Here is a 23820-nt window from a genome sequence, read left to right as displayed (position 1 = left end):
TCTCTGTCAAAATGACTAATGATCATGATTAACCCTTAGATGAATCAACATTTGCTCCAGGCTGCTGCAGAAGGGCCAACTTTCAGGAGCATGTGAAAGGGTGAAAATCTGAACAATATCCATGTTCTATGGGCCAGGAAAAACCAGGGAATAGAGATGGAGTGGTCAACCACTGATTTCTATTTCAAGAAGAATGCTTTTATTTAAGTCCATTATTATTTCTAAGGCACCAATAAATAAGGAAGCCTTAATTCCACAGTTGCTAATTTTGATTCCTCTTTCTTTCATCACAAATATACATCATTTATTTCAGACTGTGCTTTTTCTACCTGCCTAGACCCTGTCTGTCTTCATTCATTTTCCATTATCTGAGTTTCTTTAGTTCAATTGTGATCAGCATATAAGTACTATCCTAAGCTATGCTACTCCCCTTGGGTATTTCCTCTGCATTGACATATAGCTTAAGAAGGTTTACTTGGTATACTGACCTTATTAATCATTCAATTATGTATTTATTCATGTGTAAGCTGAAGATGTTCTTGCTAGTATATAACCCAACAATATGTAGAGGCTTCTGTATATTGTGAATCTTCTCTAAAGCAAAGAATATTAAAACTATTGGATTATTTACTGAAGTTTCTGAATATACGTAAGTCCAGGATTCATATGTTATAATTCTTAGTCTATAGGGATAAAGAAGGTAATAGTCTATGTTGGCTTTACAAAAGTAAAGATAGTGTGAGAAAATGCATATCAAATAAAACTCTTTCATTGAAAAGTAAATGATAATTCATGATCTCCATATAATTTCACTTTCCAAATTTGACTATTAGTCTCATGACCTTCATGTAGAGAAAACCAAATTTTCATTAAGTTTCCTCCCAGGAGTTAGAGATTTGTCCCAGGCTTAATAGAATATACAGTATCATACTTTCCTACCAGGTTTCCTTTAAGGTTTGAAGCATTATTTTAAAATAATGACAGAAATACTCCTCATAAGAAAATGGCATAACTTAGCTGCAAAATTTTATAATGACTACATTTTTGGGTACAAAAAGAGGATTAAAAACAGAAAATACACAAAAAAATGACAAATATGTTCATTTTATATAGCTCAGGCAATACTGTTCCAGAATGACTAATTTCAAATTTGAAATGAATAATTTCAAATTTGAAATGAATTATTTCAAATTTTTAAATATTTTAAAATTTGCACTTCAATAGATTGGGAGCTTCTGATTGGAGTAAGATTAGAAGTTAGAAAGCGGCTGGCAGTCCTTCATCTCTTTAATCACCACACACCTGATGAAGCTCTACTACTAATTCCATGTGTAAGGGTTACTCCACCTTGGCATTGTCATTTTGGACCAGGTCATTCTTTGTTATGAGGGCTGCCATTTTCATTGTAAGATGACCAGAAGTACTTCTGGCCTCTTCCACGAATGCCAGAAGTGCCCCTTACACTCCAATTATTACAAACAAAGTTATACACATTACCAAATGTCCGCATGAGGCAAAACCAAACCACCTCCCCTCATCCCTTCATCTTGTTAACCATTACTCTAAATTTGAAAACCAGGATTTCAATGATTTACTATGGTGTGACAGTGTCAATATAATTTTTCAACTAAAGTTCACATCCATATTTTAATTAGGTTACAATCAGGAGCACTGTTTAGATTAGAGTTACTTAATTAAAATAATAAGTTCAAAGTTGTTTATAGCTTTTACATGTCACTTTTTCATGAAAAGCACTCAGAAAATGAATCATAATTATATGACTTGCCTTTATAAACAAAACAAACATAAAATTAATCTACCTTCATCATATAGAAAGTAGAAAAGATTAGGCAGTAAAATAATATTTGGTAGTATACACCTATAATCTAATTCTTCAGGAAGCTAAAATAGGAGGATTACAAATTCAAGACCACCCTGGTCTATATAGTGAGATCCTATCTCAAAACAACCAAAATTAATCGATTCTGAAGACACTAACAATTGTACAGCAAAGGTGTTAAATTCCAATCCTAGATTTTTCTTGCAGTGTTCTCACTATTAATCTGATTAGTTTCACAGAAAAAAATGAATATTCATAGTCTAAATTTGCACTATCATTTCCTTGTAGACATTATAATTAACATAATATTAGGGAGAAATTTATAAGAACTATATACTTGATATCAATAATTCAAATATTTTAATTTTTCTTCTTTTGGTTTTGGGGAGTTTGAGATATGATAACTTCATGACCTATTGGAGGAATTTTTTTCATGAAATGGTATATGATAAATTTAGAAGGATTATCCAGCTGCTTCAGGCTATTTCATGCATCAGAAATTGGAAAGCCACAGCTGCAGGATCAGCAGAGGAAAGCAGTGAGGGGAGAGCCAACTGCCTGAGGCAAGCTCTCCAGGGCAAAGAGGCAACTGAAGATTGTGGACTGAAGGAACTCTGGGAGATTCCTTGGCCAAAGGAGGTAGGAAATTAGACCAAAGTTTTTCTCAGATTTAATGAGCTTCAGAACTGCATAAGGATCAATAATGTAGAGATGGAAATTCTGATTCAGGAAGTCTGGGGCAGAGCTGAGAGTCTCATAACCTCTGGATGTTGATGCTGTTAGTTGGCACATGCATAACAAGGTACTAGATACCCCACCATCTGCACTCAAAATAGCTTTGTATAGGGAAATCCAAATTTATTTTAATAACAAAAGCTAGGAAATTAACAATGGGAAATTGTTAATTCATGAGATTAAAAATGAGAGAATCTATTTTCCCCAGTTATTACTATATAGATTATGTTATCTTTATCCATTATTTAAAAGAAAACATTGGATAGACTGTTCCTTTTATATGTGAGTTAATTTCTTATTTGAAAAATAGGCATGAGTGTACATATGTGCATGTGTGTGCATTAGTAAAATTTTCATTATGGTTTTTCTTTTTGTCATATCCTTAAGCAGTAGGTTTCCATTGAATACTACTAGATGTAGTAATGTAAAACTTGAATTCCTAAAATAAAATTAAAATTAGGTTTCACTTTTGGTTGACAAGTTTTCAATGAGTTTTCCAGCTCATTGGATTCGCTCTTTGTGACAATGCAGTCTGTCCATTCATTCCAATCATTTGACTCCTTTTACACCTATGGGAAAACTAATCCCTGGCTTACTTCATGCTCTCCTCTCCAAAGCAACTAAGGAAGAACTGATTTTAGGTTTTGGCATTTTGTCAATGTCAAGGTGTGCCAGGAAGAGAAACAGATACAAAGATGACAGATAGATGAAGTATCTCTGACAAAAAACATCCATTGGTGAAGAAGAAGCGCATAATACTGGAAAAGCGAGTGTGTTTAGGCACACAAATCTGAAGACTGAGCATCAATACAAAGTGTAAGCAATTATAATCTCTTTGAAAAGAAGACTGTTGTAGAAGGAAAAAATAATACATATATTTGTTCACATGACAAATATTTAAAACTAATCTTCATTTCTTGCAAGCTACACTTGGAAAAGAGACTATTCCATGTGTATGACCTCTTTTTTCTAAAAAACATGCAAGGAAAGTTTTCTCACACAAAAGGATTATTATATACTTTTGGGGCACCAAAATGTCACATATTTTGATAATCTGTGTCTGATCTGGTGAAAAACAAAAGTTATGCAAAAGTTTAAAATTTATTTTATCTTCTAAATAAAAATCCCAATTTAAAACCAACCTTGTCAAGTTTCAGATATTTCAAATAAATAAATTAAGGCAACATAGTTTTATAATGTTGACAAGGAAGTTCTACTGTACTTGGAATAGTCACCAAGGTTGATTTTAAAGTGATGACTTTGAACATTGCTATTTCCAAAGACACACTTTGTACATAATGTAAAATTTGTGTCTTAACAAACAATTTACCTATTCTGAACCCATCAGTAAAACCAGTGGATAATCACATTTAGATAATCTACAAAATGCTAATAATAAAACATTTAATTATTCTATTCAAGCAATTGATGAATTCAGGAGAAAAGTACTTCGAAATTCTAAATACTTCCATGAAACATAAATATCGAGCTGTGCTAGTTCATGTACTAAAAAGTCTTATAAATATAATTTTCTTCAGAAGTACAGTTTCTTTCAGAGAACACATCAGTAATTCTTTCTGTTCTCTAAGGGAGTAAAAGGACAAAATCACATTTTCTTTCAGAGTTTACTGAACTCACCCCATGTGATGGATAAGAGATCCAGCCCAGCTCCCCTTGAATTGTTTTTGAATCTAGTAGATTAACTAAAAGAAAACACAAATACACAAATACAGTTAAGGAAGGAACTATTTCTACTTGTTTTTCTTAATTTAATGCAGTCTTTTGTTAATAGTGTTCAATAAACATGACTTTTTTTGTTATAAGTGTATGATAGGTATAAGAGAATTACAAATAAAAATAAGCAATCATAGAGAAAGTTAGAGAATCAAAAGTTTCTACGATCTGCTGATTTAATTTTTTGTTTACCAAATAGGTTAATATACAAATAATGATAATTTGTGGGATGAGAACAATAATTTTAAAAACAGAACAATAAAACTAGAAATTGGAAAAGCAGTGTCATTCTAACATGATGAAAACTAACTATAAAGACAACTAACTAGATAAATTTACATGACTTACCTATGAGTTAGTTTCTTAAATATGTTTACATAATTAATCCATATTTCTGTTTGTACATGTTATCTTTATGCAGTTGCTGGCTAATATCACAAATACTCTGCAATGTGATTTTTAATAATGTATTAGTTAATGATTCATATGTAATAAACAAAATGATTAACTACTAACTTGAGGAGAAAATAAAAAATATGTTCGGTAAACCTTGCCTACATAAATGTACTGTTACTCAAAAGCTTTAGTGATTTTATTCACAAGTTTGTGCTAGCTATTTAAAAATCTTACTCAATATTTATAGATGAAAAGTAAAATATGACATGCTTGTGGTTGAATTTTAGTGTATTAAAGACAAAGGTAAATTATTTTCAACAGAGTCTTACTTACAAACACTGTTGTTGATTATAAATCAACAAATGTTGATTTAAAATTAAATGGCATTTCTTATATAACTAATAACAAAAAGCTTCCTTTGATTGTTGAACTGATCTGTTAAATAATGGAAACTAGAATTTTACTTCATTTCTCTTAACTAGAAAACAATACCATGATTGACTAACAGAAGATGTAAAAAAAGATTACAAAAATTATGTATTATTAATATGAACCAGAGCAGGTGACCTATAAACAGAATATGAGAGAATCATTTTCTGGAGTCTCATATATACACAAATCAAAACACATTATTAATCTATGTATGCACATGACCATGTATCTCCTGATCCATGAAAACCACCACCCTTTCTATAAGCATCTCAATTAGATTTTTTAATCATTAATCATACAAAATGTTGAGAAAAAGAATGTTCGTAATAGACATTAGAGTCTTAAATTTTCAAACAGCTCTAAACATTCAAAAGAAGATATTTACTTAGCTGGTTGGATAAAAAATATATTTAACGACTATAAGATCATTACAGTTTAAAAAAATATAGTTCTCAAAGTTGAATTTTCTAAGTTTGGCAAGGTAGAAAAAGTATAACCTTAACTTATTACCTCAGAAGTTTTTAAAGATTAAAGATTTTCAAGTTAGAATAAATTAATTCCAATGAGAAGTAATTATATTCAGATAAGAGGAGATAACCATTGCATGAATTACATAGTGTAATTTCCATAATTGAATTATTTCCCAAGATATCACTTTGGAAATTAAATGTGTTTAATTATACTGTAATTATCTCTCAAAAGTGCCATAAAAATCTCTTTACCAATTAATCAATGTTACAGATTATATTTCAGATTAGTCATTGTTAGAGGAATTTGGGAACTATAAGAATACACCTTAAACTTTAAATTAAAATATTTGCCAATATACGTTCTGCAAAAATATGCTTGGTTCAATTGTTGTCTATACCTAACCTTTACATAGGATTTGAATTACAGAATCTGCCTTGACAGTTTTCATAAATCATTAGATCATATGGGTGATGTCCTTAGGTTTAAGTGGGTCAAGGTACCATTGTGTGTGTGTGTGATAGTTGAATATGTACTAGATGATAAATGTGTCACTTTACATGCTAAGATAAATGGCTGATTTAATTCCAATGTCCATAACCAGAGAAAAAAGTATTTGAAGCAAAGAAGATACAATTATTACATTGCCTATACTTAGCAAATAACTCAATGGAATGTAGTTTGTTAACTGAAGAACTAAAGATTCTTATGATTTCTCTCATTATACTCATGAGGGGTAAAGAACTAATTACATCTGCATTTGGTTTCTACTCAAAGGGGAAGAGCAAAGCCAGTAAAAATTATACCACATGCTCAATTAGAACAAGTATACTAGAATAAATTTATCATTATTTCCTAATAAATTGAATATTTGGTGTATATTTAGCATAAGTGAAAAAGACAAAATTAGCAGCATCATTTCTGGTTCTGATTCTGTTGTCGATCAAACATTTCATTTTATCTACTATGGGTATCTCACAATATTGCTGTGATGATCAAATAGTATAAATGTACTTTAAACCAGTATGAGTTTATAACAAGCTATGTAAGCCCAGTGTTCCTATAAAGTCAGTACATGTAACAACAATTCCACCTTGGCTTCTGAGTTGTATTTATAATAAACCATCAACATATGACCTAATCATGAAGAACAGTTGACATCAAAACACTTTTTTTTGGAAGTACTTAGTTTGGGTTTATAAGGTGCCTTTTGTTTGTTGCCAAATAAGAATAACACAACCTAAGAATCCTAAACACTTAAGAATGAATGGTCATTGAATTGAGAATTCCTAGGATCTGAAATTCAAGTCTCTTGTGATTTTTTGTGTAGTAGTCTGAGTAAAGCATAATTGAGAAAAGAAGATGGTCAGTAGAAGTAGAGAAAAATAATTGTGTGTGATTACTCTGGCTACATTGACTAAATATCAGATTTTATCCCCAAACAAGGCAAGAACCTTGGTTACTAATACTTTCTCTTCTCAGAATATATGCAGATCTAATCATTTCCTACTCAGGGCTGCCATCATTCAAATGCCAGGACAGAACAGATAGACACACATGAATGGTGATGTATGGGTGTCATGTTGTTTTCTGAGTTTTAAAGACAACTTGGAACAGGGAAGGGTTATTTCAGCTGCTACAAAACTGGAGTTCACAAGTATGAATATTAACAGTTAAGAAATTGTTCCTAAAAGTCAGTGGGAACATACGGATGGCTTAAATCTTTAATAACAATCTCATACTAGATACTTACCAAATTATAAATTGATTCTTACAAGATTTCATATACTAGTGATATGATTTTTAAATATTTTTCTTGTGTAACCAGAAACCTTAAATTTCAATAATTTCAGAATGCTTCCTATTCAAAGACATATATGACATATATTAACTATTTAAAATAAAATGTTTTAAATTGCATACATTTATAAATATTATGGTTTTTTTAGTTGATAGTGGGGTTTGGTGTAAAATTGTACTTGGAATATATGTCCTAAATTTAGAAAGACATGTTTCTGAATTTCCTTAACACAATTTATAATCTCTACTCTTACTGTTTTTAATATAGATGTATGAATACGAGTAGGGTTTACATTCATGAAGTGGAAGACAATCCTTACTCGGACTCTTGATTTGATTTTCAGGTGGCACTAAAATAAGATCTGCTGGATAAAAGGAAGCTTGGTGTCTGAAGTTGTAGAATGGAGTAAAAGAATAAGAACAAAGTACAGAATAAAAGGACTCTAGTTGTTTATAAGATCCTCCAGGAAGAATGAATCCTGTTTGTTATTTTTGCCACTGACTTTTACTATTACATTCCCACTGCACTGGATTTCAGAATTAAGATGCCCAAGATTCACGATTCTTCTTCCTTTCCATCTTCCACCATAATTTCATCAAAAGTTCTTCCTGGTTGGGAATGTAACCCAATGGTAAAGTGTTTACCAAGCATACATGAAGCTAAGCACCAAAACAAACAACAAAGGAGCTCATTTGCATTGGCAATGTCAGGAAGAATTGTCTATAGCAAGAATTGACACCATCTTTTCTCTTTACTAATAGGAATATACTAAGGTTTTTTAAAGGATTCAGATCTCTTCCTCCTACCCCTCCCTCTTTCCCTCCTCCTCCTCCTCTTCCTCTTCCTCCTCCTTCTATTCTGTTTTACAATGGTAGGGATTGATCCCAGGACCTCATACATGCTAGGCAAGGCTCTTCCACCAAGAAATATAACTAGCTGATAAAGGAGAATGGTGGAAGGGGTGATTTTGAAATATGATATATTTGATATATTGTAAGAACTTTTGTAAATACCACAATGTACCCCCACCCAGCACAACAATAAAAAAATTAAAATAAAAAAATTAAAATGCAGCAATATGGTTGAACTTGGATCACATGACAAGGGGAAAGCACATACTGGAGATACAGGAATAGGTAGAAAACCCAAAACATGAAAGCGTTTAATGTCCCCACTCCACAGGAACTAATACAAAAATCTTCAAGCAACAGAGGTTAACATGAGAAGGGGATCAGGAACCAGTGTACAGATCAGTTAGAGATGAATTAACATGGGTTGTAACACATGTGTACATGAAAGCAATTCTAGGAATCTTTCTGTATAGCTATCCTTAACTCAACTAGCAAAAAATGCTTTGTCTTCCTTATTATGCTTATGTCTTTTCTTCAACAAAATTAGAGATAAGGGCAGAACAGGTTCTGTCTGTAACTGATGGGGGAAGGGGGGAGAAATGACCCAAACAATGCATGTATATGTGAATAAATGAATAATAAAAAAATGAGAGTTTGAAACAGATGAGTTTGAAACAAATGTTCTTAGTTTGTGAAGACAGACTAAAAACTCACGGCATAAATTTATTGAATTTTCACTCTTAGAAAATTATTAACATATCAAGATTTTTCCAAGAACACTTCAAAATTCTGATTCTCATCATGGCTACATGTTCACTTAGACTAATAGCCAAACTAAAATCCACAAATATACAAACATGTTACAGGCATTGTAAAAGTTAAATGCTGTGGTTTCTTACTGAAAAAGAACATCTTTTCAATTACCTGAGAGTACATTAATATGCTTTGTAATTGCATTTTATGAAAGTATTGAATTAAATATAATTATCAAATAATCATTTTGAGGTGAATAACAGGCATTAATGTTAATAATAGACATGTTTCTTGTAAAACCTTCAGTCATAAGCACCCTTTATAGGAAAGTATTAGAAATTATGAAATCACTACAACAGAAAACAAGTCCATCCTTTGATTACATCTTGCTTTTTCTAAATAATGGCATTTTCTTTTCTATTCACATCGTCACTGTAATTGCACAAGCCAACATTTCTTATCTTTATCATTTTCATCACTTTCTACTATGATAAACAGTAGCTTTGCTGTAAGTTACAGGAGCAGAATGGCCCTTTAATCTGCTTCTAAATGATACTTAAGTATCATAAATAGAAGAAAATGATACAGGAAGGAATACATTTTGGTCTTGCTGTTATTATTCTCTGGTCAAACATAACAAGGAATTAAGAAATTAAGATTTATTTTCTGACAAAGCTAACCAAAGCTCAGGGTTTTTTTATATTTCGTACACTCTGTGATATGCCATGGAGGAAAAGTTTAAAGAAGTCACTTTCATTGATGTATTTCCACACAACTTTTAACAACACAACTATCTTTACATATTCTTAATTTAATTACCCCATGTACTTATTAATATCTATCTTATATTTATTATAAAATAATAAAATATTTTCAGTAAACCTCAGTATTATTATAGTTCATGAGTCTATGAACTATATAAACAATTATAAACATACTATTTAGACTACAAAAAATTTAATTGTTATCTCTCAATTGTTTGCAGGTAAATTTTCCTATATAATTTAACAGACATTTTGAGTCATGGAAACATTCATTTATGACTATTTCTCCATTAAATGACAAGCTAAAGTAATTATATAAAAACTAATGAAAACCTATAATAATTAATAGTTTTATGTAAAAATTCATTAGTTACATGGCAACTTAATGGCTTATGGGTATAACAAAAGATTATCTTTGGACAAGGGGTACACTATCAATATATAGCTTTTTCTCCTAGGCATTTCTTACAGATTTATTTCTGTAAAGATCTTAATTATAGAAGAAATTGTAATTAGCCACCTCACCTAAATCTTTGCCATCATCAGGGAAAACTCCTTGGATTCAAAACACACAGTCTCACAATAGGATGTCTGTGTTTTCATGAGTGGTGTGATTCAAAGAAATAACACAGACCAAATTCTACTTGAAACCTGAACACTTTAACAATTGTATACTGTATACTGTTTCCAAAGTGTTGAAATTTTTCCTTTTTGTCAGAAAAATCTAAAATCATATCGATAAAAATACTATCCTAGAGAAAAAAAGCTATCAAAATAGCAATACAGGGTGAATTCTTATAACAAAATAATCCTGCTAAATGAATGAGTGGTGATGTTCTCCTGCCAGTGAAATTTTGGTACACCTAACAAGCAAATTTAATGAGTCCCTAGAGCAGTAAGTCTCTGTTTTTATGCATTGCCTACTGATACATGAATTATTTAGACAAGTGAAATGTTTCCCAAAGTAGAATATTAATAATTACCTAAACATATTTTTCAACACATTTTCTTTTTAAAGTGTCCTAGAAATAAGTTTGCTCATTTCTAATTTAGAAAGACTTTTCCAAAAGATTAAAAAGTAAAAGATGAAAACATTATTCAATGATAAACTTTAAGCTATCATTAAAGCAAATAGCAGTTCAAACCTTAGCATATACATTTAGCCTTTGCTCCATAGAATCAGGGCATTGGTACATTGTTAAGAGTATCATAAAATCAGCCTTCTAATACTAAAGAAAACCTCAGTATAGAGAGCCTCAAATTTAGAAAATAATTATGTATAGATCATCTTAAATGTCATGTTTAATTTTTTATGTATGATAATGCAAATTTGACTGCTACCTATAAACCTAGGCACACAATTCTGAAAAGGCATAAATTTGGATCTTTGTAATGTTCACAGAAGATGGAATAAAATCCTACATACTTATCAGTTAATGTCAAAACTCCCTAGCTATTTTCTTCAAATTTTAGGATTATAATGTCAAGGCAAAGTACCCAACATAGTACAAGGGATATTCAGAAGACAGTTAATTTACTGATGAAAGAGAAGGTAGAGTTCAAACAGACTTCAATGTGGTTTTCTTTGGACATGTAATTATATTCTGAAGAGGTCCTACAGAGCTTCTATTTTGGGATGATCCTTTTTTCACTAGTCACATGTGTTTCCACTACACTTCACATGCACACTGTGCACCCATGTCCTAACACCATTTATATTTATCTTAGATCTGTGCTTATTAAAACTATTTCAGAATATTCAGTTACTTCAAAAGTACTTTTGTATGTATTTATTATGTACTCACTTAAATTACTTTTAAAGTCGTCTAGAAACGTGCAATAAAAATTCTAGGTCACACTCATCTCATGGAGTAAATCACTTAATCTCCTTCCTCTTCTTTTTTATGAACTTATTATTGTCATTTTTTTGGCCTTAAAAAAAATCCTCCTTGTCTCCCAGTACCCTATGTTTCAATTAGAACTGGACCTTCCCCTGAGGAATCATCCCATAACTTCATTATTTTAATATATGTGATAATTTTCATATTCTAATTAATTTTATGGTCAGCTGTCTCACCAAAGTTGATATCTCCAAGAGCTTATAGCATGTCAATCTTTATAACTTCTTTTTCCAAATTCCAGCATGTAACTAACCTTACCTGTACAGTCATTGGTAAATAGAGAAATCTTTGTTAAATAGATAAATATAAACAATAAAATATTATAGTATGAAAGATGAGTTATTATTGCATAATAAGAAAATAATTCTATCACAACACTTTTCTTGATTCATGTTAGTGGTTTTTAAACTTGTGACTTTTAAGTGAAATATAGGGTTCCAAAATTTTCACTACTAGGGTTATGGTAGAAAAGAACCCGATCAGAGAATAAAATATTCTTAATTTCCAGAGGATCAACTTCAGAAAGGGAAGCTTAAAGTGATACTACAAAATTTTTACCTCTTTTCAGATTTTTTCTAAGCTTATATATTATAAAACATTTATAATGACTTTGAATATCATTTTCAAATGTAAGACAATTGTTTAAGAAGTTGTACTTGAAAATATAGGGAAAGTTTTTTAGGCATAGATTCTGTAAATCAGTTTGGTCAGCTAAAATACAAATAATTATACTTGGAAATCTTTTTTCAGAAAACAAGGACAATCAGAGAATCATAGTTTAGATCAGAAATGTGGTGAGCACCATAATTAAAAACAATTTCTGGGCTTAAATTTTTATCTTATATAATGTAAATGAGTCTTATCTATGCTGAAACACATTATAAAAGTAAACCAAGAGAAAATTACTATTCTTTTTCATTTTTCCTTTTAAAAAATATTTGTAGGATTTAGCAATAGTGAGATTCAATGAAGTTTTTATATTTAATAAAAGGACAGCAACATTTCAATTTTTATTTATTGTTTTTGTAATGATGTCAGTTCTTCTCTTTCTGTTACAATGCAAAATCTTAGATAATGCTGGCACATTTGAGGGAAAATCATATTAGATAAATAAGTGGACAATGAGGAAAATGAACGGGATTAGGCAGTGACAAGTAAGTAGTTATCTCACTGACGATTTTTAATTCAGAAAAAATAAGAATTTTATGCCATCTTGAGTCCACAAGATATACACCAAATTTGGTCACAGTGTGGGAATAGCTTATTTTTTGTAAAAAGACAATACTATTGGCAGCACCCCCCTCCATTCCACACCATACAAACACACACACACAACCTGCTGCAAACAGACTTTTCCTCAGAGTGATGTTTTGTTTATCCAGAGGATTAGTTAGATAATCCACATGGAAGACATAGCAAATTAGCTTCCCAGGCTCACTTCCTCCAGTGTGAAGACTGCTATTTTTTGCAATAAATGAACATATCCTTCTAAATGGATATGTTCTGAATTTATTATTTAAAAAGTATTACTAATTACTAAATTAGGTTTGAAAATCAGGAAATAAATATATGTTAAGTACTAACAAAATCCTATTTCTCTTAGTCATCCTGAGGTAGAAAGGGAATGTTAAAAATTCCTTGTGGATTGGAAATCAGCCAACTTTATTCCAAGCAAAAAGTAAAAGTGTAAGACTTTATATTTTTATAAGGCAGTAAGAGTTTTACAGCCAATGGACGTGTAGGGTGTATTCATCTATCTTTCTTAAGTATTATTTAAATTAGCCTGTTTTTAATGAAGATGTAGAAAATTCAAAATGAAACAATTCCAATGTTGATTAAATGGGCTTCTCAGCAACTAAACTGACCAATGTTTCTCCCTTTTGCCCAGTCCTTTTGTGGCTCTGTTATATAGTCAGTCAACCTTTTTGTCTTAAAACAAAAGAGACCTCAGTTTAGAGATTATACTTATTTATTTTAATTTTTGTTTTATTAACTTATTTTTAATGTTAGTCATGTAAAAGGACTCTTTGCAGCAATATTTTAAGAGCCCTTTTTTGCGGATTGTGGTATTTCACACAGGGTTCAAACTTCTGTAATATTTAAAACTTGATTACTAAGTTTTTGTTACCTTCCATTTTTTTTTTTTTTTTTTGCAGTACTGGGGCTTGAACTCAGGGTCTCAGGCTTGCTAGGCAGGCACTTTCACCTCTTGTGCCACTCTACCAACCCTGTGTACACATGTTTGTAAATGGAAAAAAGGAGACCCCTGAAAACTATTCCAGGAATGGGGAGAGGGGGGATAGAGGAGAATGATGGAGGGGATGAGTACAATTATGATATATTATAAGAACTTTTGTAAATACCACAATGTACCCTCAGCACAATAATAAAAAATATTTAAAAACTTAATGTTAGAATACTACTGTTTTATAAATTTACATAATGTTCTTTCTTAGAATTAGGTTTGTAAAGACGAGTTTATATTTCTCTTTTTTGGGAGTGTTCCATAAAACCACATGTGAATTTTAGAGAATGAAATAGTAGAGAGGCGTTACTGACAGTCATTCTCCAAAGGAGAAGTAAGGGGGAGGAGAGAGAGTTTGTTGCTAAGTCTTTCGCTTTTGCTCATGGAAAATGTGCCAGTAAGTTGAGTGGCTGGATGACTCTTTGGGAACATAACAGCTAACACATTAGAACAAAAAAAGAAATAACACTGCAGTGTAGAAAGAAAGATACTTAAAAGCAGCTTTCTGATTTGGAAGCCTGATGTCATCATTATGCTATTTGTGCTCTTTGCCAGGTTAACAGAATTTATTGCAGCAATTAATGCAAAACATATGTGCTGAAATACTCACATGAAAAATATAATTGCCCCCAACTTAATTTGCTACCTTTCAAAACCCTCTTTTAGCTACCTTTTCTCAACACTTCCCTTAAATAGACTACAAATATTTTTATGAAAGAGAACATAAATCACTAACATTTATTTTTTCATGTTAAGTAATTTAAAAAAAAATTACCTTTAAAATGGAGGAAATTTTCCACAGTGGTCATGACACACGTTTTCACCATACTCTTTTTTCTCCCTTACTGACCTCTCTGACAATTCCAATAGTTAATCCACACTTCATTTTTATTATATAAAAACTTAACTAACCACATTCTGCTTATATTGACAATTTCCTCACAATCTCTGTCTATGGAGTTCTTGGAAAAATCTTCTTCCGTGGGTGGGAAAAGTGGTGTTTGATGTCAGGAACAGAAGACCGAGGTAAGAATGTGTGAAGGAAAGGCATCATAGACATTTTCTACTCTTTCCTCTACATCAAATTTCCTTTATTTTTTAGTAGCTGCCACCCATGTAGATCATAACTTATGTGTGTAACCACTTTGCAGTTGCAAAATACTTTCACCTATTTGGTTTCCTTCAATTTCTCATGCTAAAAATCTGAGTATTTCTAAATTAATTTTGCAAAATCACAAGACAAATTAGTACAGTCCCTGAGACTAAGATTGACGAAGTAGTACTTTTCTTGAATGCAAGGATGCCTCCCTAACTCACAAGCATTTGTGCAGAGAAAATATATGAAGATAACAAAAATACAAAAACGAGGGAATCTGACTCAGCACTCTATTGTGACCTGTTTCCTCAGTTTACTCAGTGGTGTCAATGTGAGATGTGATAATACCTACTTAGAACTACTTTCATGACTAAATGAGGGCCAGAAAAGAACGGACGTTGCGTCAGGGAAATACTTTTAAACCAGCGAGACACTGCAGTTATGATTTGAGTGTTAGGAATGACACCAAGGACACATATTCTTGGAATGTTCTGGATTCAACCATTCTATCTTTTAAGAAAAACACTGAAGTTCTGAAACAACCATAGAAATATGCAGATGCTTCAGCTACTAATCTACCTCCATTATCCCCTTCAAAATCCTCTCACCCCCTGAGCAATCACGAGGGCCTAATAGGTGGCATCAGTAAGTGGTTTTAAAGAAAACTGGAAAAAAAAAAGGCGTCAGTTTAGACTGAAGGAAAGGAGACTGAAAGATCAAGAAATAGCATCAAACTGGACAACAGGGTGTCTCAGGCTTCTTCTCTCCCCACAGAACTCACAGAGAACAAGCAGATTCCCCAACTCTAGCATTAAGGAGGCAGCAGAGCCATCCTAGATCTCTCAGGGTCCCCCGTCCAGGTCAGGACGCGCCCCACACTCTCTCTGGGAGGAAACAACACCCAGGTGGCGTCCAGGTGAGGAGGACGGCGAGGCACTGTACCAGCGCTCGCAGCGCAGAGGCTGCAGGCAGAGGGCGCACGCTTGCTGTTCGCCCGCCGCGGCCCCTGCGCGCCCCTGTCGCGTAACCGTTCCTGGAGCTGCGCTCGCCCTGGCTGCGCGGTGCGCAAAGAGCGCGGAGCACCGCCCGCGGGCTGCAGAATCCCGGGGCCCCGGCCCGCGCCCCCGCCGGCCCACCGCCCGCGCCCGGCACGCTCCCAGCGCTCCAGGCACCGGTTCTTGGCAGAGGGACGCGGAGAGACTCGCGCACAAAGAACCCTTGGACACCCGCAGGGCTGGGAGCTGCTTCCCGCGGGCTCCGGACTGGATTTTAATGATCTGACCTTTAATCTGATGCAGAGTGAGAAAGTAGTGAATTGTTAGGGGGAGGGGACCCATATTCCCTCTACACCACTGAGTACGGTCCTAGCTGCGAAGAATAGTCAGTGATTAAGACGCCCTGTCGGTGGGTGTGGTGGCAGCGAGGAGCGCTTGATCATCTTTCTGGCCACATTACAGTCACTATCCGAAAAGCTGTTCTTCGAGCTAAAATTTCTCAGGGCGCAATTTTGTAATTTAATCAATAGCGCATTATCAAATGTAGGCGGTGTAATGCCCACAGAAAGAAATGAGGCCATCTCCTCCTGTGACCACCCCTGTCCATGGCGAAGATTACTCACAACACTTTGTTTGTACAGTGCTGCCACTTGTTTCCCCCCTCCTTCCTCACCTATTATTCTCATTTCATCATGTTGGTTTGGATTATGTGGATTTCCCCCCTTTGCTTTGACTAGAACAGCAGGACATGGTTTAGAAAATGAAGGGGGGGGGTCCCCACATTCAGGGCTTCCAGTTTAATAACATCACTTCAAACTGAAGCTTTATTTGCTGAACTGGTTTTGATTCCATCCACCCTCCACATGCATTCAAGGAGGAAAGCATTTTTTGGCTTACACTCTTTAAAACTTTCCTGAAGAAAATATTTTCTTCTGGGGAAAATCAGTAGTGTGTAAACCTGGAAAAATAAACAAGTACAGCCCTTCCCCATTTTTAAGTGTGCTGGGTTTTTAGGGATTTAATAAAAATTGATGAGCCAGATGTTTTACGTGATAAATGTTTTCTAAGCCAAAGATTGATGTATTATCCTTGGCTTTAGAACCTAAGGGCTCCTCTGCCTCTCCATCTTTCTAATCAACTTTTTATTTTCTTTTCACTTACATAGACTTTTTTTTTCTTTGTCATCGACCACCATTTTTTTTTTTTTTGAAAGAAAGCTGGTAGGAGGCAAACTAAAACTTGCTGACTCTCAGACTTTTCTTGGAGAAAACCTCCTGCTAAGTTCCAAGAACTACCTGATACCAGGCAGCTGGCAACACAGGATGAAATCAAGGGGCTTGCATGTATCTACACCCTGAATACAAGCAGGAATGCCTCCCTACATTGATGAATTTATGGCTTGAAGCTTCTGTATTTTATTGATATCACAACCTAGTTTTTATTTCTAAAGTCATTACCTTGAGAAGTAAATTTCTAATCCTGGTTTCCTGTATACCTGAATGACTAATCTAATGAACGTTTCACACCACCAGTCAACCTCTTTATTTGAAAAATCTGTGGAAAACTACTTGCACACTTGGTAAAAGCCCTTTATTGACCCTGATTGGTGATAAAATCCAGATCTCTGAAAACAGAACCAAAGAAGGGACACCTGAATATCTGTTCTTCAAAATCTCTTAAACAAGAATTGAAAGAACAAGGTTTATGAAATATTTTAAAGGAAAATGTGTATGTTAAAATAAACAAAGCTGAGGATCATGACAGAAAATTACTTGTAAGACTCAGTGTTCCTCCAAGAAATACATATTTCTCCTTATGTATAGTATTTATGCCAAACAAAATCATTGGAAAATGACTCAAATCAAAGGTAACCCACATCACAGATCTCTTAGTAACTAAATGTCTGTAAGAACTTACCAAGTTTTGATGATTTGTGGAAAGTTTTATTAATATTTTCTTGAAGATTTTATGACTTGGAAAAAGTAACTTTCAAGAACATTTCTTGCTGTTTCCATTTCCATTGAAGTTATAAATCTAATATACTGTAGAAATATGTTTTGCCTTTAAAATCCTTTGCATATGTAACTAATTATTGACATTTAAAAACTGCATATATTTTACTTCAGAAAAAATTTCAAAGTCTCTGTAATGATTTTAATAACCAGGGATCTTTATAGAGAAAGTTATTGTGAAATAGTGTTAAAAGTCATTAAAGAATACACAGAAATATGAATATTTAAATAAGATAATCTTGCTACATCCTTTTTTTTTCAAAATTAGTTTGTTGAATCAAGGTAAAACTACTAAATTGTTTATAAGAGCACAAAGCAAACCATAATTAAGTTCAAGTAATTAAACACTTTACATGAAACTTTCTAAACATAGTAAACAATGTTTAAAAATACCTTAAGTTATGATTGTGTACAATATTGTGTTTTAAGTTTATGTATTAGTTTTAAGTGTTTTTCATTATAACTTGCAATTTCTAGTATTTTATGGAAAAGACATCTTTATATAAAATACATCCATGACCTAACACGTGGCAATGGTGTTTTATGTGTGGTTTCCCTTTTATAGTTCCAGTTACTTCTGAGTTATAAATATATCCAACTTTTAATCTTAAACTGGGCAGAACAATTTTATCAACTAGAGCCTCAATAATTTATAAGAAAGCATAAAACTGAAAATGGTGATAGTTACAGTAAAGCTGTTTTGTAATTATAAATCTGTATTTAAAAAGTATTTTTAACCGCTCATTTATAACAAAGACTGGAATGATTTGATATGTTAGACATAAAATTGAGGAGAATGGATATCAGAGTGAGTATGTTCCTCCCTCACACTTGAGTTCATTATTATCAATATTATTCTTTGGGAAGATATAGACTCAAAATGAATTAACTTATGCTAGATTTTGAGAGGTTACAAGAACTTTCTTTTTGGCATAATCAAAATATTATTGTAGCAATTCAGATTGTCAGTAAAAGCTTAAACAAATTTGCTGATAATCCTGTTAATGACCTAGGTCAAGTGTTAACTGTTGTGGGTTATAAAATAGTGAAATTAAGGTTTCTCCTACCTTCAGGCAAACAGCACAGTTAAAACTATTTGGGGGCGGGGTAGAGGGGCAAGCTGTTAGGAGAACTATTAAATTTCAAAAATGTATAATGCATTCAATTATTTAGCCTAGCATGAAGAAATGCTATTAAAAGCAAATGTAACTTCTCTTTAAAAAACCCCATAAAGATGATATGATAACGTAGTTTCCTATTAATGTTTCAATCACAGGGTGCTCTTATTTGAGGATAATTGTTTATGTATATGAAAGGTGATGCCAGTTCATAGTAATTTTTCAAAAGGGGCGATCCATTATTTAAATATTTATTGTTTCCAGCATTTGCCTACTATTCAAAGGATAGTATACAACATTCATCTGCAAGTTTTACTTTTAAGCTGTAAACAATCACAGTCTCCTTTAGTACTTATAAGACTAATGTTCAAAAAGAGAAAATATTCCAAAACAAGTATTATATACATATGTAGATTTAATTTTATTGAATTTCATTTTGTAAACTCTAGTTTAAAATGTAAAGAGTTCTGTGGGTAAATGTTGATCCAGTTTATGAACACTGTTACATGAAAAATGATTTGTGTAATGAATAAGCAGTGCATTCTGCTTCATACTGCTTCAGATGTAATGAAGTGTTTAAAGAGTTTCCAATCCTAAAGTAGGTTGAACTATTAGCAGTTAGTAACTTCACTTTATGTCAAGTTCAACCTCTTTCTAAAGTTATTTCTACCTACCATTATCATAATCCTTCTGGAATGGAAACAGAGAGCAAACATACAAACTTTTCTAATAATCGCAATGAAGCATACAAATTTTTCTACAAAAAGTAGTTGATTTTATATTAGAAGGCTTTTCTTTTGTCATATTAACAGAGAGGTTTGATTAAATTTTAATAAGTCTTTTGTAAAGTTGAAGTATATAGGCCAATTTTTAAAATTTAAGTGATTATTGAAATTATGAATATCTATTGTCATTAAGAAGAACAGTGACAGAAAGTACCACCTAGAATCACTTATTCAAAAGCATATTGGGAAGCCATTTGTAATTAAATTACCAAATAGAAAATTCATATTAAACTTTTCCTAATTCATTTTTTCTTATCATGAACTCAGAACACTTCAATATTGATGCATGATGATCAAATCTCAAATTTAAAAAAGTCCTGCAATGACAAGTTTCTTAGCAATCAACTCACTGGCCTGGTTTTGTTCTTCTATTTCTGTCATGCCTAACTTCATAACAGATTGCAAAACATATTCTAGTAAATATATTCTAGTAATTTTCTACAGTGTAGATTGACAATTTTGAGCATAATACTTTAAGTGTAGTCTAGTATTTTATATTTTAGTTTCAAAGAATGTTTCAGAAACTTATATTAATAAGATCCATTTTGTCACACTTGAGGTCAAGTATATATGAATACAAATTACTTTGTTAGAGAAATTGAATGGAAATCTTGGCACATCGTTGGAATTTTCACTTAATAAGATTCAACTCAACCCAAGCTATTGGATTAATATTTAAAGTCTCTCAAGTATTACCTAAGTTAAATCATTCACTTAAAATTTTGTTTAACAGTTTCCTTTCATAAGTTCAGAAGGCAATGGAGACATTATTCATTAGATGCAGTGTGAAAAAAAAATCCCATGAAGAACAGACAAATAAACTTTTATCCAGGCAAATTAAGTGTAATTACATCAGTTTTGTGAGTATATTTGTCTTTCTATATGCACATTGTTAATATGTACATTTCTGTATAGTTTTATATATCATAAACTCAAACATACAAGAAGTGTTATAAAAGCAATTAGCACTTAATTATTTGTGCTTCATTAAATTATTACTTATTAATGGTATAGTGTGGATAAGATTAAGACTTATTTTTTTTTTGCAATGAACTTAATTGGTTTTGTTGTTTGCAAAATGACTCTCAGCTATATGGTTGCACATTATTAGTTCAGTTAAGATTCAGTTAATAATATTCATTACCTTAATATTTTATATAGATGCATATGTTCCATTTGGAAAATGCAATGTACCATAACAATGTAGCAATTATAATACTATTTTTGTATTTATTGTCAATATTTTAAGATTTTCAAAGAAACAAAATTTTTAAAACACTAAGTTTGACTTATTGATGCACTATTCATTACAAAAACAACTGCTCTTGCCTTTCTTTAGTGAAGAATGATTGAACATTACTTTCAAATAAGCATTTTAATTTGGTCTGTTAAAAAAAGGTCATGTGTGGACAAAATGATTTTTTTGATCCTCACATTTTAAAATTTTAAATTTCTCTATGAAAAAAGGCAGAAAAATTAAATAAAATCTGCCTAATTGATAAAGGCAGTCACTAAGGAATGGAAGACATTAAACTGCTCTATTATCAGTGGAAGTAGGTCAGCAAATATGAGAGGCAGTTCTTATGTTTAATGAAAGAGTTTACAAATATTTTATTTCACTAGTGTTTTTAAATAACGGGTACAACATGCAACACTGTGAGCTCTACAGTGTGTTTTTAGTGAGTGATGCATAACTAATGTGGAAGCTGCACATCAGTTGCTCAATATCTCTAACTTGCAAGATAAATTGCTGTTAGTATTATAAGTTCAAATCATTAAGAGGAAATTAAAGTTGTAAGTGTTGCTAAAAAACAATCAATTATTCAAAGAAGTTTGTCTTGAGTGTTAGTGATTGTATTCACAAATCATTAAGAATAGATCATGAAAGTCTACAGGAAAAAGGCAATGCATCAGTTAAGTACACAATCTTATAAGAGAAAAAAAATGTCCTGAATATTAGGCTTGCACTTTAATCTACTGAGAAAGGATGGGTGCCCATTACAAGGAAAATAAATAATCCAACTTCATGGAAATACCATTTGCTGCATGTGAACATTCTTTCTTAACTTGCCATTCACTTATTTACTGTATCTACCCAGGAGCTAGTCATCAATCATTAAATACATTTCCTATTTGTATATAAGCCCTTAAACAAAAAGAATCCAACCTAAGCTTATTGTGAATTCCTGCAAATATTATTTATGTTAATGTGGCATAAGCTGCGCGTTAGAACCAGTACCATAGAGCGAACCATCGCCTGGCGGGATACACATCACTTCAAACCAGCAGTTGTGACATAAACGCGTGCACACACACACACACACACACCCCTCTGCTCCCACAAACTGATTTTTCTTTCTTCCATTCATAAATGCCATGATCCTAAGTAGGATCGACCTGTCATTACCTTTAAGCCAACTACAGAATCTAGAGAGAAGGGTTGAAATTTTTCTTTTAAACTTCCCAGAGTCCCACATGGTCATAATTAGAAAATAAAATACTGCCTTGGCTATTTGGCAATTAACATACTGGGTTGTAAAACTGGAGGGGTTTTTTGGGTTTTTTTTTTTTTCCTGTTTCAAATTGGCAAACAAGGTAATTGCTTGAATTGCTATGAGATTAAAAACACATTTTGAAGATTTAAGCCATGCAAAATTATCTCCCAAAGTGTTTTTAGAAGACAGCTGAAAATAAAAGCACCCCTTTGGTTTACTCTTGGAGGCAAGTGCAGGGGGTGGGCGCGAACCTGCGCGGAGGGGCGTCGGGCGGCCCCGGAGCTGAGCGCGCGGTACCTGGCTTACCTTCATTAGAAGGTTGGAGGATCCCTTGCCCCAGGCGGCCAAGGACGGAGCAGCTAAGCAGGAGGAGGATGCAGAGGTGACAATCCATGTTGCTGGTGCAGAGGGCAGTGAGAGGAGCATATCTCCATGAAGCATGCCACTGATGTGAGGGGGAGCGCTCTGATTGCTGCAGAAGTTACCATGCTCCGCTCGCAGGCTGATGTCAAGTTTGACACTGGAGATAAGGAGGAGTCTGGCTGCCTCCGCGCGAACCTCGCTCAGGGACCTCCCTGGGTCCTAGTGCCGTCGGAACCCGGCGCTGAAGAAGAGCATGACAGCACCCGGCTGCTGGCCACAACTCTCCAGGCACAGATCTGCCTAGGAAAGGGGTGGAGGTGCGACTGGGGGCTGTCGCCAACTGGGCAGGAGACCTAAAAGTTCTGATGGGGAAGTGATGGAAAGTCGTGACGGGGGGAGAAGCAACCCCTCCTTATTTTCACTGAAAACCAGCTCTTTTATTGTTTGCTAAACTCGACCTGTAACTTAATCACCCGTAGGGACATCACATGGCAGTGTGAGAGGCAAAGAACCTGAATCGCCACAGAAATACTTGTTATTTAAAAAAAAAAAAAAAGTTTGAGATTTTCATTTTAAAAAGGAAAGATTGTACAATTAAAAGGACAAATAGAGTTTTACTCTGTTCAATGTGATAACAATTCTCTTTGTGGTTCAGAAAGACACCAGTAGCTACCCGAGATCAGAAAGTCTCTTCAGTTCTACACCACATGGTATCAAGGCTCAGTGATTTCAGAGCACATACGGTGCACTTAGGTTTGCCAAACTGGGAAGTAACCTTCATTACCATAAGGAAGCAAACAATTCTATCCCTAGCAGAAGCTGAGAGTCAGCATTCATCCCATTCTGTGTTGTAAAAATACTGTGAACTAAATCTACACTTCTGCTCAGTATACCCCTTCCTCATCACCTACCATTAGGAACTTTGGATTTTGTGAGAGAAACAAGGCATAAATCACAGCTTCTTGTTCAGCTTTGCAGCCATGAACAATCTAGTCATATTTGAATACTGCTGTTTTGTAACATTCAAAATCCACTG

General features: G+C 33.3%; 1 protein-coding gene across 2 annotated transcripts in view; it reads right to left on the bottom strand.

Moving 5' to 3' along the window:
- The window catches only part of Epha3 (EPH receptor A3), a 343013-nt gene extending 320087 nt beyond the window's left edge, over nt 1-22926 (bottom strand). For both annotated transcript variants that reach the window (XM_074072942.1, XM_074072943.1), the window contains exons 1-2: nt 22728-22926; nt 4214-4278 (exon numbers count right to left, since the gene is read on the bottom strand). In XM_074072942.1, coding sequence (XP_073929043.1) covers nt 4214-4278; nt 22728-22815 — 153 coding nt within the window. In that variant the 5' untranslated portion in view covers nt 22816-22926. The remainder of the gene's footprint in view (nt 1-4213; nt 4279-22727) is intronic.
- Between the last annotated feature and the right edge of the window lie 894 nt (nt 22927-23820).

This window comes from Castor canadensis, chromosome 5 (assembly GCF_047511655.1).
Source record: "Castor canadensis chromosome 5, mCasCan1.hap1v2, whole genome shotgun sequence".
Classification (NCBI taxonomy): Eukaryota; Metazoa; Chordata; class Mammalia; order Rodentia; family Castoridae; genus Castor; species Castor canadensis.
The sequence above is the reverse complement of the archived record's forward strand: the minus strand, read 5'-3'. Positions and strand labels throughout refer to the sequence as shown.